Source organism: Stegodyphus dumicola, chromosome 2 (assembly GCF_044657685.1).
Source record: "Stegodyphus dumicola isolate Sdum_Otavi_A_Nest chromosome 2, ASM4465768v1".
Lineage (NCBI taxonomy): Eukaryota > Metazoa > Arthropoda > Arachnida > Araneae > Eresidae > Stegodyphus > Stegodyphus dumicola.
Window position 1 is genome coordinate 45,596,553 of NC_140769.1, and position 18,820 is coordinate 45,615,372.

At 31.8% G+C, this 18,820-nt stretch overlaps 1 protein-coding gene across 1 annotated transcript in view; it reads right to left on the bottom strand.

Moving 5' to 3' along the window:
- LOC118199048 (uncharacterized) overlaps nt 1-18,820 on the bottom strand; it is a 71,295-nt gene that overhangs the window by 12,489 nt on the left and 39,986 nt on the right. The window contains exons 4-5 of the mRNA XM_035370835.2: nt 15,767-15,961; nt 11,178-11,271 (exon numbers count right to left, since the gene is read on the bottom strand). Coding sequence (XP_035226726.1) covers nt 11,178-11,271; nt 15,767-15,961 — 289 coding nt within the window. The remainder of the gene's footprint in view (nt 1-11,177; nt 11,272-15,766; nt 15,962-18,820) is intronic.

Genomic DNA, 18,820 nt, shown 5'->3' on the forward strand with positions numbered 1-18,820 from the left:
GCTTCAGCAAGACCTTCTTTGTTGGAGGGCCATAGATCCAATTTGATAAACTTCAGAGCTGAGAACTTTCCCCACTAACTTGAGTAGGAGGAAGAGCTGTTACTGTTAGGCTACTTCTTTTAACTTTTCAGGATAGCATTTAATAAGTTCTAAAAGAGGTGTCTTACAAGCGCATGCAATTTTTCATTTTTATATCTAAGGGCTCTTGGTTCTTTATTCTCATTCGCTTTCTTTGCCTTAGCCTTCTCAATTATCCAAAACTATTTCTCAAAATCTAATTCATCTTTGGAAGAGGATGATAGAGACTCAATTGAAATGTCTGCAGTTTGACTGTCCTGATTCGAATTCTCCAATTGTACTGAGAATAATTTCATTCTTAATGAAAGTTCATAGATGGCTTTCTTTGCCTTTTTAATTTGTTCGTCATCCAAGAAAAATCGGTGTTTTGGATTTACATATATTGAACCCAGCAAGATCTCATTGTCTAGCAAACTAGTTCTCTTTTCTTCATTGAAGAAATGATTCCTTCTGCAATAAACCCTCCATTTCAGAAAGAACAAATATCACATTCTTCCATTCTCGTCTCCTGTCAATTCTTGAGACTTCAGCATTTTTGTGGCTATATACGGACTAGAAAGAAGAGTTTCCAATACTGTATTTCTTGCTGCTATTGCTGCTTACCTAAATTTACCAGTGAAATTTATAACTAAATGAATCAGTTTAATCACTAATGACAAATATCACATCCATCCTCCTCCCTTGTATTTATTTATTAATATGTCAATAAAATAGGAAGTAACTATTTATTAACGTATATAGTCCATAAATAAAAATATTAACTCAGCTTGTCATTAATTTTTTTTTCAATTAATTTTAATTTAATTTCAAATTCAAACTGTCCAACAAAAACTGGAGTCCGAGTCGACCTGTTTTTAGCGGCTCTAGCTCCGATTCGTTTTACCCCAAAATCTGCCAGATTCCGATTCCGACACCACAGCCCTGGTGGCAACCCTGACACATCAGTTCAGAGGAAGAAGGGGAGAGTCAAAACTTTCAGTTTTAAGTTTTGGTTTGCAATTTGGCAATTGGTCAAGAGGCATCTGCATTAAGCGTTACGTAAAATCGCATATTAATTTGAATGACGCAGTTTAGTACACACCTGTAGCACTATTTTTAAGACAGAGAGATGAAGTCCCCAAAATAAATAAAACTAAAAGAGATAATAGCCAATTAAAATTAGAAGTTTGCTTTCATATTTTTTATCTTATACATATATATGTTACCGTGAAAGAGCAAAATTGGAGAATGTCAAAACATACCAAATACATCGATGAAAGACCGAATACATAATTATATTCTTGTACATTCGGACCACCACTAGTGCATTTCAACAATCACATATATAGTGTGGTGGAGGTCGAAAAGAGAAGTCGAGGTCAACAAAGAGGCGACAGTCTGTCACCAAATCCTTTGTTCTGGTGCAATTGAAGTTATGTGGCATGTATTTGTTATACTCTTGGAACACTGTTTGTCAGTCTTATGTAAGGTTTGATGGTACACACAACATTCTCTTAAATTATTTTAAAAATCCAATACCCTAATTTATACTGAATGGATATTGCAGTGAATCGTGAACTTTTTCTTTGAAAAGTTAAACGCATTAATTGCAAGTACATGAGACGACAATTGTTTTTATTTTTCACAAGAAAAGTACGTTTAAATATTTTCTGAAGTGATTTCTGCAAAAACTAAATGCAGCACACCTTTGGATTACAGACGATTAAAATGTTTTGACATTTTAAAAATTAATGATGAAGAAAAATTAATTGTACCCTTAAAACCAGGAGAAACAAATATCCAGTATTATGTTACTAATGATGAATTGTTCAGCATACTATTTGAAACTCACACTAGAATAGGCCACGGAGGAAGAACACGTATGCTTAAAGATTTGCAAAGTAAATACAAAACTAATAAATATGAAGTTGTAATGTTTATGTAAACAATGTCAAATGAAGCATAGTGTACCTAAGAAAGGTACTGTTGTGAAACAATGGTCAGTCAGTCATACACATGCAATCACACAGGGATGGCGAATTAAGTTCATAATGGTGTATCAAGATCATTTGACTAGCTTGTCCAGTTGCGACCACTGGAAACTAAGACAGCTGAAGAAGTAGCATATCATATTCTTCAAACATTTTTAACATCTGGTGCTCCAGCCATATTGAATTCAGATAACAGTAGGGAATTCAGTAATCACATCATATCCAAACTATTCACTATGTGGAAAGATGTTAAGAGACTTCATGGAAAGCCTTATTATAGTCAAACACAAGGCTCAGTTGAAAGGGCTAATCAGGATATAAAGAATATGTTAACTGCATGGATGAATAATAATGATACAAATAAATGGTCAGATGGTTTGCCCTTTGTTCAATATGCCAAGAAAACTACATATCATGAAGCAATATGCCAAAGTCCTTATGAGGCCCTGTTTGGCATTAAACCAAGAAGAAGCATAGCATCGTCCTTTTTGCCTGGCAAACAAATTGCAAATTTTGAAACCGGAGAACAACTTGAAGAAATTGCTAATACTTTTGAAACTGAAAAACAGCTTGAAGAAACGGTTAATACTTTTGAAGAAAATATGAGCAGTGGCCATACCGAAAACCATATTCCAAAGAAAAATATTGAAGAGGACCTGCAACCTACCATGTCTTCATATCAAGCCCTACTGAACAACACGAGTTTATTTTTATAAAAATATCGGCCACAAAAGAGAATGTTCAACTGCAGGCAACAAAAATGTTACAAACCTTAAAAAAAAAAAAAAAAAAAAATTCCTGCTCATATTGGTGATACCGTATGAATACAAGTCCTTGATGTCGATCATGGGCATACAGATGGCTGATATGTATTAGCAGTTGTAGTTAAAATAGAAGATTCCAGCTTTTATACACTAGCAAATAAAAATGGAACCTTCAAGCAGCTTTATACCCATAATCAGTTCGTAATTTGTAAAAGAAAAGTTACTTTTCACTGATGAGATTTCTTCTCAAGAAATGTCACTGAGAGAAGCAGCTGCAGCTAATTCAAGAAGTGGAGGCCAAGGCTATAACACACTGTCACTGCAAAAGGAAGTGTTCCACAACTAAATGCAGTTGTAAACAGGGTTCATAGCTACATTTTAGTTAAAAAAATAAGCACCTATAAGCACTTTTCAAGCACATTTTAAGAAAAAAAATAAGCACCTGTCTAATTACATCATACACAACTGCATAACCTTAAAAATTAGACTTGTAATTTAAAATATGAGAAATGAAGTACTTATTAAGAGAGAATAAGCATTACCTCAACCATGGAAAATAATTACTTTTTTTTTTTTTTTGTTTTGTTTTTAATTTTCAATAATAGTTCAATTTACAGAACTAGTTTACAATGAGAGGAAAAAAAAACTAAGCAGAACTAAACTATATTACAAGATTTAATGATGAAATTTCAGTTCAAAATAGAGAAAATAAATAATAATAAGGCATATTTATTGTATTCGCTTGGAACCTAATAATAAATACAATTTATTTTTCCACTCATATTGATATTTAAATAATTGAAATCTAAATTCTGAACATTTTCTAAATTTTCATTGTATATCAGTTTTCCCTTAACAGATATTGCAAGCAAAGTAATTTAAGTAAAAAAGAGGAACATTTCTGAAATCGGAAGACAGAAATTTGTTTCATGCAGTCATCTTTAACAGTAAAAGCTTAACTAACCCGCTTACTTGGAAATTGGCGAATATTCGGACAGTAGAGCGTAACTTGAAGAAGTGTGTGTGTGTGTGGGGGGGGGTAGACTGTAGCCGCTCTTTAGATTTTTCCGCTAAATATTTATTTCCGCTAGATTTTTCCGCTAAATAAATAATGCTTTTGACATTTCAATATGTGCATCATATAAAAATATTGTAAAAACGGAACTAAAAAATATTCTGCTTAGCAAGCACAGTAAAACTCTTTCAAGTGTTCATAAACAAATCTCGGACCGAACATCAAAATTAATTATCTCTGCAAAATATCGCAAACGTTATTGCGCAATACGTGAGCCGTAATTCTTCCCTACGTGATATTACGCAATCGGAATCAACAACTGCCGGTATTGGAAGAATAAAGAACTAAATAACTGGGGTGTTTTTCATTCTAATTTTCAACAGACGGCGTTAAATTTCTGGAATAGAATCAATCTTGGGTTGGTAGACCGCAGAACTTTTAGTCCTATTCAATCCAGATTGGAAAGTGACCAAAAAAAGCTTGTTTTGCAGTGAACTGCAACAGTTTCAATATTCAAAATTTTGCGGAGAAAGAGGAGACTTCCCAACCTTCGTACTGTATAATATATTGGCCAAAAAAATGAAATTATTTTGACTATTTGATTACTTTCCCTTTATTTAAGCCATTCCGAATATTATTCCTTAGAAAGCTAATCTGTGTTAAAACACAACCATATTTGGAAGTTTACTATACTTCAGCAGTTACTGCAACTATGGTATTATAAACATTCATACATATGCTCATAATATAAGCATAACGATCATAATAAACACAAATATGAACTGACCAAGCAGAACGAGAATGCAAATTTTTAAGATCTTGATAGAAATTCAAACGTGTGTAGTATTTGGGTGGGAGGAAAAGAATGCCGAATGTAGGGGAATTTTCTACTGCTTTTGCAATTCTTTGACCAATAGAACGATGGGCACCTGTCTGTACTCTTCGTGCACACCAAAGGTTATGTTAATGCAGAGGAAAGGGGTAAAAGCTATTTTCGGGAGTATGACTCACCATCTGACATTCCATATTAGGAAGAAAAGTTGTTTATTTTGTTTCGGCTTTGATACGGGAAAAAATAGCGAATTCATTTAAAAAAAAAAGCACTAAAAGGAAAAAATAAGCATTAAAAAGGAAAAAATAAGGGCTTTAAAGAAAAAGTAAGCACCTATAAGGACCTTTATATTTTATTTTCAAATATAAGGACTTATAAGCACTTATAAGGACCGCTACGAACCCTGGTAAAAGCAAGTGACTCTTGTACAATTCAAAATGTCATAAAATTTTAAGTTGCTGCAATAAATAAGATTTCAATGACATAATTAAGTTTTTTTGGTATTATTTTCTTTTCTCATCTTTTTCAAAAGTTTATTTGCATGTGCTGTTACTTAAGCTTTTTCGTATTTTGACATATACAGTATAAATGCAAAGGTTACAAAAAAAAGTTCTTTATAGGGTAAATTTAAAACTAAAGGCTTAACATTTATCCAAGCACAACTGCTGTCATTATTAAGAAGGCAAGTAATATCAAGTGGCCCTTCTCATGTTAGTATCTAAAGCTACATATCCCGCAGTGAAAACTCATCTACAGAGTTACCAACAACTCTCCTCACTGGGATTGGTTACTCCTCTCAGTAAGACAGACAAAAAAGTTATGCCACCCTTGTGAAGTTTTATCGTTTCTGAAATACAGAGAACAAAATGCAAATCTCCAACATATTCAACATTCACCATTAGTGCATGGTGAATGTCGATATTTACCTCTAAGTCAGAAATAAGGACATTTGGCAAATATTTTGGACATACACCAAGTGACTACGTGAATGTCAACACTCTATAAATTTTTGTCTTTCACAGTAACACACACACATATATTATATGTGTCTAAGATATAACAAAATATGGTAGCTGTTTCAAAAAAAAATAATTGGTGACCTCAAAATTAACATTCTAAATTTGATAATCTGCCTCTAAATTCATCTCTTCTCACAGGTTCTATATTTTTCTATCTTACGTAACGTTTTAATGCAGATGCCTCTTGTCCAATCAAATTAAATGTAAACCAAAACTCTGAACTGAAACTTTCCCACTCCCAACTTTCTTCCTCTGAAAGTATTACAGTACACAGTCCCTAATCCAGATGTCCATTATCCAGAATGATCTATGATCCAGACCTCAAAGCCACAATTTTTTTTTTTTTTTTTTTTTTTATGCTTTACGCATGCACGTTTAATGTATAACGGACAGTATAAGCTAGGCTAAAATTATCTTCACTGATTCTAAGGCATTTCAGTTAATGTTGCAGATTGCGCTGTTCCTTAATCTTCTAATTGGATCCGGCTTATTATGTTTTGCAGACTGTTAGAGCAATTTTATAAAAATTAAGCTTGAACTTTCGATTATGTCAAAAAGAGTTTCCAATTCTGGAGCTGCCAAAGGATCTACAAAACGAAAGCACGTTTCGATGTCCATCAAACAATAAGTGGAATTGCTGCAAAAAATGGATAAAGGCATATCTGTCTCAAAATTATGCGAGGAGTATGATATTGGAAAGTCAACTGTATATGACATAAGCAAAAAGAAAAACAAATTTTTTGAATTTTTTGTAGAAAGTATTAGCACAAAAAATGAAGCAACTTAACTTACATTGAAAGAAATGCTTAATAAAATAAACAAATAAATATTAAGCCTTTTTTTTTTTTTTTTTGTAAATTTTGATACTCTTAAATATCATAATTGCTCTTTATTTCATAAATTATGGTTTCATATTTTTAATTGTATAATTTCTGCATGCCATCTTACGAGATTTAAATTGATGTTCAAAATGCAACTTATTGTATTCAAATATAATTAGGAAACATCTTGTCTGAAAAAGGATGATTTAATATACGTAAAAAAAAAAAAAAAAAAAAAAAAAAAAAAGATTGTGATTTTTCAAGATATGTTACGCTAAATTGCATCATCATGCTCTCCACTCTGCCACCTTCAAGCTACTACAGTCTTCTCGGTAATCTACGCAGGATCTAAACTGTTAAAAGTTCCAGTGATTTCATCTACGAATTTTAGAATCATTACATATTTATAAAAAGTCAAGACAGGATTAACCTGCTGCAAGTTTCCCCAATGGTGTTTGAATTCTGCAGCCTCAAAATTCCAGTGAATAAAATTTGTTTCTGGTGTGTGATTTAACAGCATATTCTAAAAGTGCTTTGAAATCATAGAGTATCTGTAAGTTCAAAATTGAAAGCATTTCGAATCAAGGTCAGTGCCGCCAACATAGTGAAATATGGTAACTGGTTCTAGCTTGCTTCGAATATTCGTAATGCATTTCCAATCATCGCATAAAATGAAAAACATCCAAAGTGTTTTGAAGGTCAGCAACCTCATGAGTAAAATAGTGTTTTGTGCACATTTTACGTTTTTTAGTGCTCTTATTCAAAGAATGGAATATTATCAAAAGTATTAATGTGATACTGAAGTGGTATGAAGTTCCAAATGGAGTAAATAGTGTTTTTAAAATGACTTTGCATTATAAGTAATTGCATTGTGTTATGATTTTAATATTTTGCTTTAATCATTTTAAGATCAAAGTAAATAATTCAAAAATATTATGGTTTATTTAAAATGCAGTTATTTCTGAATTGGAAAAAATATATATTGAATTTGATAAAGATAAAGAATTTGAAGGTTTTACTTAGGGAAAGTTTCTAATAAGAATATTTTTGTACTATTGTTTAAAATTCTTTGATTTTATATTTTTTAGTTTTTACAATATTTTAAGAATAAAATTCTTGAAAATTTTAAATTGTAGGTATTTCTTTAATGATTTCAGAATAAACGTTGAAGGCTCACACCTTATGAAAAAATTATTTTTTTTTAAATCTAAGTATTTTTATTTTTTTTTATAAAAATAGAGTGTGTTTAATTTTTATAATGGAATGACAGCAGTTCGAAAAAGGCCATTTACCTCTATCAAAGGAACGGAGGCCTTTTCTACAGTAACTGCTAATTTGGCAAATTTTTTGGCCACTGGTGAAGAATAACACCAATTTGCTCAACTGATAAACCAATATGATGGATATGCTGGTATTTAGAGAAAGCTGTGGTGTCTTCAAGCTTTGTGAAGAATAAATAAATTTTAAATGTCTTAATAATAATGAAAAGCTTGAAATCTGTTGTGTTTATGAAAGATGTGTTACAAATTTTTATATTTTAAAATGCCTTCCTTTAAAAACATAATTATGGAAATTCTAATAAATAACATGAAAATTGATTTTTGTTAACAAAAATTGGAAAGACTTTTATCTGAACATTTACTTTGTGAAAAAATTTGAACTTTCACCATGTGGAACTATCAAGAGCTTTACAAAATTTCATTGGACATTCTTACCTCGGAACTCTAAAATAGGCTATTGTTTTAAAAGAATACAGCGCTAAAATTAATAATTCAATTCAAAATTTTATGACTTTCAGTGAAATGTCAAAGTATCGGTTGAACTTTTATAACAATAATTTTTTGTTTAAAAGTTAAATAGGTTTGTTAATATGTTTTGTATTTTCAAAATCGTATTTTTCACATTTTGCTGCTCTAATGCTTGTTCTTTCACCCTGCCACCCAACCTTTCTTTTAAAAGGGGGGGATATGTAAGAAAACAAAATATGATAACTGTTTCAAAAATTAATTGGTGACTTCAAAATTAATATTCTAAATTTGGTGATCTGTCCATAAATTAATCTCTTTTCACAGGCTCCAGATTTTTCTATCTTACGTAGCATTTTAATGCACATGGCTTTTGTCCAATCAAATTAATTGTAAACTAAAACTCTGAACTGAAACTTTCCCACTCCTAACCTTCTTCCTCTGAAAGTATTATAACACTTCCCCCTTTTCCGCATAAGCTCTCCCGCCGACAAGATGCTTTTTATGTATGCTGCTGCCGCTTACTTGCTTAAAACGACGTCCTACTGCAAGATGCAACTTACTGTATTCAAATATAATTAGGAAATATCTTGTCTGAAAAAGCATGATTTGATATACAAAGATTATGATTTTTCAAGTTATGTTGTACTTAATTGCATCATCATGCTTTCCACTCTGCCACTACGGTCTTCTTGTCATTTACGCAGTATCTAAGCTGTTAAAAGTTCCACTGATTTCATATACGCATTTTAGAATCATTACATATATATAAATGGACTGCACATGCGGATGAAAATTTCTGGATTCTCAAGATTACTAGAAACTAAAGATACTGGAAACTTGCTTTGCCTTTCCAAGAGATAATCTGATTGGTGTGGCGAAAATTGGCTGTGTGCCAGCTGTTTGAATGATGGTCATCTCGAAAATGGCTTTTTTGGGAATTGCAGCAAGAAATTCCCTGACTTTTTTGGTCAATTTTCGAATTCCCTGACTTTTCTGGTTAATTTTCGATTTTCCCGACTTTTCTCGTTTTCCAGGTAGTGTGGAATAAGCATATGGCAGGTCCACAGTCATACAGCAGTCATAGCATGCACACACAAAAGATGCAGTAAACAAAACAAATACAGAAGAAATGAACTTATGCTACAATCATCAGGAGCAGATATTAAGGAAATTAGAGGACCATATCATAATTTTGAACAAATCTGAAACATAAAATGATAAATGGAACTGGAAGCTGCTAAGCAAGACTGACCATGCTCGCGAGTTGAAATTTCCCTTTCATAAAAAGAAGACTAAGATTTAGAAGAGGCATATGTGAAGCTGGAGCCCCATGAAGAATAACACAAAGGCTTTTCGGAAAAGGAAGAGCAATTAAAAGCTCTACAGCACCACTTCTCTACCCTTTGTTAAATATAAAAAACACTGATTAATATTTTTAAAATTAATTTTTAATTACTCAGTTAGTATACAAAAATAATTTATTTCTTTGTATTGTTTTGTACAAAGAAATATTTGTATTAAATATTTCTTTGTATTGACATTATTTCAACTGAAATCATGTAAATTCTACACGAATGATCGGCATTGCACATAATCCATCACATTGTATGTCTTCATAATCTCATTTAATGTGAAAGACTTGAACTCTTGTGAATAACGAGGAATTACTATACAGTCAAAAGTCGTTAATTCGGACACCCATAATTCGGAATGATCTATAATCCGGACCTCAAAACTAAAAACTTTCTGCGCATGCGCCGCGTTGACACATGCGCATAGGCGTTTGCGCGTGCGCGTAAGACCTTTTACGACTGCGCATATGAGTGTGCGCAAGTGCAGAATACGTTTTCGCGCGTGCGTTTTATGTATAATGGACGTATAAGCTAAAATTATCTAATTATCTATTTCAGTTAATGTTGATGATTGCGTTGTTGAACAATTTTCGAATTGGATCCGGCTTATTATTTTTTGCAGACTTTAAGAGCAATTTTATAAAAGTAAGCTTAAACTTTCGATTATATCAAATAGACTTTCCGATATATATTTGTTAATATGTAAAGGATCTAAAGCGAAAGTATGTTTTGAAATCCGAAATCTGTTTATCAATTTCACGCTGCTCGGCGGGGAGAACGCCGCGACGTAATGAATTGGAAGTTGATCTGTCAACACTATCCTTATCTTCAGCGCAGATGTTTTTATTTTATTTGGCTTATAATTTCTTTACCAAATGTAGTATTTCATCTCGATATGCTCCGTCTTTGATATGATTTAAAACAAGTTCCTCGTCATTATAATTCGCTTCCGATAGCGAAGAAAAGTGACAGAGGTTATTGAAAACGAAAAAATTTCGATTGACAAATTAGTCGGTGTTCTCGACACAGCAATTATAGGACTTGAACAGCGGAACTTTGTAACTGAACAAGAAATTATGTCTGTTTAATAGAATTAAAGAGAAAGTATTATCACATGAAACGAAGCAAAACTTAAACAACTTACATTGAAAGAAATGTTTAATAAAGTAAACAAATAAATATTAAGCTTTTTCTTTTTGCAAATTTTGATACCCTTTAGATCATAATTGTTCTTTATTTCATAAATTACGGTTTCATATTTTTAATTTTAGAATTTCTGCATGCCATCTTACCAGATTTAAACTGATGGTCTATAATCCGGAAAAATCGATAATCCGGAATCGCCGAAGTCCCGACGAGTCCGGATTAACGACTTTTGACTGTATAATATTTGATACTGATAGCCATAAAGGAACGAGTATGAAATTTTTAACATGCATGTAACATATTGCAATATGACTTAAAATGATGTCTGAAAGGTAACATTTAAATGCTATAAAATCTATAAATTTAAATTGGCCACATAGCAAAAAATTATTACAATACAAGAAGAAATTAAAAAGTCTATAAAGTACTTACCAGTTTCTTTGGCACAACTGAAATGATACTGCTCTTTGCAACTCTTCCCCCAACAACCTACTGTAGCGCCATCAAGTGAACAGTGACAACAAATCTAAGACAAGAAGACATGCATATCAAAATCATAATTTAGAACACTCCAAATCAACACATTTTTGTTTTTCATTTGCTTAGTTTCAGCTAATATGCAATAACTACAGCATTTTCAATTAAATATATTTATTACAAATATTTATTTCTGAAGTCTGCATGGAAAAGTAAAAAGAAATGTAGCACAACTTTTTAAAATAAAACTTTTAAAAAGTATAATTTACTGAAAAACCATTTGTTTGCATTAATTAAAGAAGAAACAGAAAAATAACAATCTTTAAAAAGTATTTTAACATCAATAAAAAATAAAGGTAATTCCTAATAAATATTGTTACTCTTACAACAGCAGTAAGATTGTTAATAATTTGCCAATGTATCTAAAAAATACAATGTCTCTAAATAAATATTTAGAAATTATATTTCTGCCTGTTGATGAAATGATGATTAGATATTAGGTTCATCATTTTTTCAAACAATTTCTCAAAGGCAAATCTATACGGTTTTGCTATAAATCATGGGGCATGCCTGGATTAAAGGGCTACTGTTATAATTTAGACTTATAACTGTGGTGCGGAGAATTTTGACAATACTCCTGAAATTTCAAATGAACCACTTGGAACACGAATGGTGAAAAAAAGTACAAAAGACATCCGAAGACATATCGCGGTTGCATATGTCAAACTGGGAACAAATTCGAAGAAAAGCATTGGAAGAGATTTGGTGATGTCTTCAAGACCAAAGTGATAGGCTCTATATGTTTAGATAGAAAAGGCCATATTATAGGTAAAAGAAAAGTAGACGGCAATTTCAAAAATGTAAGGAAAGTTCTACTACGTTTTGTACAAAATGCTAAGTAACACTTTGTGAGAAATATTTACCGTTACATCATACTTAAACATTGCAAATTAGCTCAATAAAAATATAACTAATGAAGTTTAAATCAATAAAATAAGATTTATTTCTTTTAAATCTTTTTAGCTGGCTTTAATTTTACAAAAAATTCATATTTTTTAAACTAAATTCATAATATTTTAAACATAAGATTAGAGGGCGGTTACTTGTTCTTTTACTACCAAAAGCGTCCAGCGATCTATTTATAGATCACCTATTATCTGAACTGCTAATTACGGTAATTTAATAAAACTTCATAATTACTTTATTTATGATACATGAAATGCAATTTAAAAATATTTTTCTAAAATTCTCAATTTAAAACAATTTGGGCATTAACGGGCTAAATGTCAGCATAGAGTTTTCGAAACAGAAGTGTGCGAAATACAGAATTCCTGGCTGAGACTTCGTGTAGATGCCTGGGGACTAAGGATAATCACTTCTTGTATGATTTGCTCAACTTGTGGCATTATTGAAGGTCTCCTAGAATAGTCTTCTCCTTGAACACTACCCGTTTGCTTGAATTTGTTTACCAAGGTTTTAACAGCTGTTCTGTTAGGGGCTTGTTTTCTGAATTCACGTGTACAGCACAAACAATGGTATTCTTTCCTCTCTTGACAGTATTCTTTCAGATCGCCTCGAAAGAAATTGAAATTACAATATATTTTTTAAAACGTATAGAGACTTTATAAACACCTGTATTATAATATTTTTACTGCCCCAAAATGTCATGCTCACAGTCTAGAACAGTGGTTTCTAACATTTTCTCTCTTGCATATCCTTTAATAGGACTTTGAACCCCTAACCTCTCCTTTTCAGAACTGCGATGCTCTCCCTCACTCGCTATGATATTCGTGCAATATATCTCATTATTGTATTACTTTTGATACTTGGAAGTTAACAGTCTGCAATTAATAATGTCAGAAAAATATAATGAAACAAAGACTAGTTGAATGAAATATTGAATGAAATAAAGATTGATGAATAATTACATTATTTATTTCAAATAAATACAGTAAGGATGCATACCTTAAAAGAAAATACAGTCAAAAGTCTTTAATCCGGACTCGTCGGGACTTCGGCGATTCCGGATTATAGATCATTAGTTTAAATCTGGTAAAATGGCATGCAGAAATTATAAAACTAAAAGTATGAAAGCATAATTTATAAAATAATGAGCAATTATGATCTAAAGGGTATCAAAATTTACAAAAAAAGAAGCTTAACATTTATTTGTTTACTTTATTAAACATTTCTTTCAACGCGCGCATGCGTAAAGCATACATTACGCATAGCCGAAATTAGAAAATTGCAATCAGAAAACTATTTGATTTGTATTCGTGATATTTATAATGACGAGGAATTTGATTTAAATCATATCAAAGACGGAGTACATCGAGATGAAATACTACATTTAGTAAGGAATTATAAGCTGAATAAAATAAAAACATCTGCCCTGAAGATAACGATAGTGCTGACTAATCAACTTCCAGTTCATTGCGCGCCGCGACGTTCCCCACTGTGCAGCGCAGCGTGAAATTGGTAAGATTTCGGAACGGTTAGATAAACAAAGGATATGACTTTATCCATTTTTTTGTAGCAATTCCACTTTTTGTTTGATGGACATCAAAACATACTTTCGTTTTGTAGATCCTTTGGGAGCTCCAGCATCGGAAATTCTATTTGACATAATTTGAAAGTTCAAGCTTACTTTTATAAAATTGCTCTTACAGTCTGCAAAAAATAATAAGCCGTATCCAATTCGAAGATTAAGGAACAACGCAATCATCAACATTAACTGAAGTACATAATTAGATAATTTTAGCTTATACCGTCCGTTATGCATTAAACGCGCACGCGAAAACGTATTCTGAACTTGTGCACACGCATATGCGCAGTCGTAAGGGCCTTGTGCGCTCGCGTATACGCCTACGCGCATGTGTCAACGCGGCGCATGCACAGAAAGATTTTAGCTTTGAGGTCCGGATTATGGGTGTCCGAATTAACGACTTTTGACTGTATAGCATTATATAATACACTATAATTATTTTGAATATTGGTTTTCAAAAACTTTTTTTTTAAATCCTACGCTCATCTGTAGCACTTCTGCCATTAAGCGACAGGCAGCCGAGTAAAATGAAGAATGAAAATGAGAATTAAAACTAGCATCAAAAGAGTTGTCATTAAAAAAACTCTAAAACAATGGGGCAGTTCTTGAAATGGTCACCATCCATGTCACTTTGATGACATGGAGGGCAATAGGCTGAGTCCTTGATTCTAATACAACATAAATGCCTTTGTAAATAATCATGTCTAGTTAGCATTCGAAAACAAGCAACTCCAACAGATTGAGGCATCCGCTTTTTGTATGATTTAAATCATATTCCTCGTCATTATAATTCGCTTCCGATAGTGAAGAAAATGACACAGAGGTTATTGAAAACGAAAAAATTTCGATTGACAAATTAGCCGGTATTATCAACACAACAATTATACGACTTGAACAGCGGAACTTTGTAACTGAACAAGAAATTATGTCTGTTTATAGAATTAAAGAGAAAGTATTATCACATAATACGAAGCAACTTAAACAGCTTACATTGAAAGAAATGTTTAATAAAGTAAACAAATATATATTAAGGTTTTTTTTTTTTGTAAATTTTGATACCCTTTAGATCATAATTAATCTTTATTTCATAAATTACGGTTTCATATTTTTAATTTCTGCATGCCATCTTACCAGATTTAAACTGATGATCTATAATCCGGAAAAATCGATAATCTGGAATTGCCGAAGTCCCGACGAGTCCGGATTAACGACTTTTGACTGTATTTGTCAGAAAGAAATAAAACCATCAAATATTTACTTAAAAAAAGGGCACATTTTTAGTTCGCTAAATACGATTAATATGCATATTTTTAAAAAATAAAACTTAACCATATATGAAATATACCTGTTGCGAGCAACTTGACGGTTGTATAAATGTAATTTCTTTAAAGGTTAAATTTTACAGTTCGGCAACATTGTATCGTTTTTATGTTTTTAGAATAAATAAAGCAAAATGCAAAATGATTTTGCATTAAGGTTAATTGCCTGTTTTATAGTGAATTAATTTGGTGGATTGCCCATATTACTTAATTATAAGTTTCTCTTTATGTTTATTTTAATGGAGTACCGACTGAATGAACAAATTCAGGTAGAGTCTCGTAACAATACCAGTCAAATCACAAATTTTTGCTAGGGCAAATAACCTCTCAGTTCAAATGTAACTAACAAAAGTGTAGCTCTAGTGGTGAGACTGATTTTCATGTGCCGCAGACGGCATGTTTTTTCCATAATGAATTCAAATTACATTTTATGCAATACATACAAGCTTTAAAAGTTTCATATTTTTATGGAGCTACAGATACTTTGCACACCTTTTCTTAATTATGAAACTAAAATAAAATAATTGCTTAGAAGGCCTTTTGATACAGCAAATTAGTTTTAGAATTCTAAAACTTAAATTTTTTAAATATTTAAATATGAAATATGATCATATGTATTAAATTTTAATACTGCCAAAATTCATGAAATTATTCTGAAATTTAGTAATTACAAATCTTACATTTTCACGTGCTTCATTAACAGCTTCTTCTAATCCTACAACTTCTTCACTCATCAACGAAATGCTCTGACACCACACAGCACAATCTTCATGTATCCACACTTCTTTCATATCAGCCATTTCAGATTCTGAAGAATCTTTTTGCGATGAACTCCCACCGGGTGTTGCTTCAACAGTACAAGAATGTCCAGATGACTAAAAAAGAGATGAATACAAGCATGAAGCTCAAACTGGAATTTAGAGTTAAAATGAAAAACAGTCTTCAGTAAGTACATACAGATAAATGTTTCTTGACACAAATGTTATGAAATTCCATAGTATAATTGAACAAATAGATAAAAGAAAATTTTAAATTTATATCCTTTATTCAATTTATTTATTCCTTCATCCTTTATTCAAAATTTCTGAAAATATATGAGAATTTATATATTGGTCCATTTTGAAATTTGGCATATTTGTTGAAAGTGATAAAACATCAAATGTGGTTTAGACACTTCGCTAAAATTATTTGGAAGTAGAAATGATGTCACTTTTTTTCCGCTCACGCACAATGTAAAAAGGTAGGAACGAGATGCCTTTTTCTGTTCCGGCATAATGGAAGGGAAAGGAAAATTGGTTGCTACATATTAAGAAGTTCGCCAAGTGAATTATTCTTGGCGCAAACTGAAAAAATTTCACCAAGATAAATTTTTGAATTTCGCCGTAAATTTCGCACCAAATTTTACAAAATTTAATATCTAGGCATAATTTGAATCGTAGAATCGAAATATGGGAAAAAATTGGTATGTTATTTCAGAAAAAAGTCTGATGTGTCAAAATACCTATGTTAGAACAATGATATATATAAATCTAATATATAACCCAAGTCGTGTTTCGAGACATGCAAAAAACCAGGGCTTTGGAGTCGGACTTGGGCAGATTTTGGGGTAAAAGGAGTCGGAGCTGGAGTCGCTAAAAACAGGTTGACTCCGACTCCAGTTTTCATTGGACAGTTTAAATTTGAAAGGAAATTTAAATGAATTGAAAAACAATTAATGACAAGCTGAGTTGTTATTTTTTATTTATGGACTGTATACATTATTAACAGGGCTGTTTGTGGGACCCCAAAAAATACCCTGAAACTTTTACGGACTTACTACCGACATTTTGGAGTTTCGAGAAGGGGGGGGGGAGAGAAATGAAAAATTACAATTATGAAGTATTGAATGACCTAATTATAAAAGTTCAATGAATTACTTTTTTTTTTGCAAAATTAATAACCATAAATTTTCAAACATATAAACTACTACATTTTATGTAAATATTTTAAATTACCTGAATTAATTCTTTAAAAAAAATTATCTAATTTCTGCTGCTTTTTTTAATTTTCTGATGTTTGTGGGCTTGTCTTTCTTTTGTGGTGAACTTCATAATTGCAGGAAAGGTTGACTTTTATTTTCCTCATTTACAGTTGAAGAAATTTCCTCGAGAACTGCACGTGCAGAGGTAGAAGCAGTTTGCTTTTCTGCTAATGTAAAAGGTTTTTCAGAGACTTTTATAGGTGACTCATGTGAAATACATGTTTTTAAGTCCTCTTGATATGTTTTCCAACTTCTGTTCATATTCAGTAAGAGATCTTTGTGAATTGGATCAGTCATTGGATTTTTTGAGCCATATTTTTCACATGAGGTTTCTTTAGAAGCCATTAAATCATATTTAATAGTCTGCACTGCATCTAGGGAATCAATCTTAAGAGAGGTTCTATAGTCAGTGACAAGTGTATTCATTAAGTTGAATGCACTTTCCACTAATGGGCCATGAAAGCAGCTAAGGCAAGCTTTGACCAATTTAACCAATGTAGGATACTTATAATCATTTGTGAAATCATCTTTTAAATTAAAACTTTAGACCAATATTTATCAATTGTACACTTGACTTGATTTCCACTTTCATCAGATGTGTAGAGCATTTCTTTGGTGATATCAATATCACTCTGGTATAGCCTTATTTCAGCTTCTACTTTTGACTTTTCATTATCACTAAAAATATGGAACATAAAAGATGATAATTTTTCAAAAGCTAATATTGTACTGGTTTTACCTCTTAGCTTTGGATCTAATGCTGTAAAACTAAGAATACACCCACCTATGGTCTGGTCTCTTCAAGGGCTTAAGTTTTTTAATGGCAAGGGATTCACAGATTTGAAAAAACTTTCTCTTTTACTGCAGCTTTTCATATCAAAATAGATATCATCAAACAAATCTTCTAAGTATCTATCAAAACATGAAGCAAATTTTTTTTTTTTTTTTTTGCACAGTTATTAGCTGTGTAACATGTGTCACCATCAATATCTAATAAGTGGGGTGCTTTGTTTGATCATAGTCTGGTTTCAACAACCTTTTTTTTTTTCCACGCATGGTGTTACGAGTCCATTAATACACTAATTAAGTTTGCCCATGGAATATTATTATCTTCAATAGTATTAACAACTGCTTTAAAAACAGCTTCTGAATTGCAAGATTCCATCTTTAGAGATGCAAAATGATGAACTACAACTTCATTTTGATTGTTGTCATAAAACTGCACAAATATTGCCAGTATACTTTCTTGAGCATTGCTAGTACTTTCATCCAAATTTAGAGAAAATGGAGTCTCCTTTAAAGTTTTAATGATATTTTCCTTAATAGTTTTTGCGAGCCCATATTTCATCTTATAACATGCAGTAGTCCTGGACATTTCCAACGAGTTTAGTGCCGTCTGATCGCGGCTCAACTGTTTGCAGAGTTCAATTAAATTGGGAGCTACATTGAAAGAAAGAGAATTCTCGGCAATAAACGAAGTTATTAATACCTCTCGGTGTGCTTTTCTTGTCACTATATCCAATGGCCGAGCATCAGTCTCTAGTAAGTCATCAGTATTTTTTGAATTAGCATAATTACTTAAAGTCATTGAATGTCTAATGCACTTTGAATATTTTATGTGCGTCACAGTTTTAGAATGATTTGTGAAAGCCTTGAATCCTTCCCCATCATACTTCAGCAGTGAGTTACAAAAAAACACAATATGCTTGTCCAG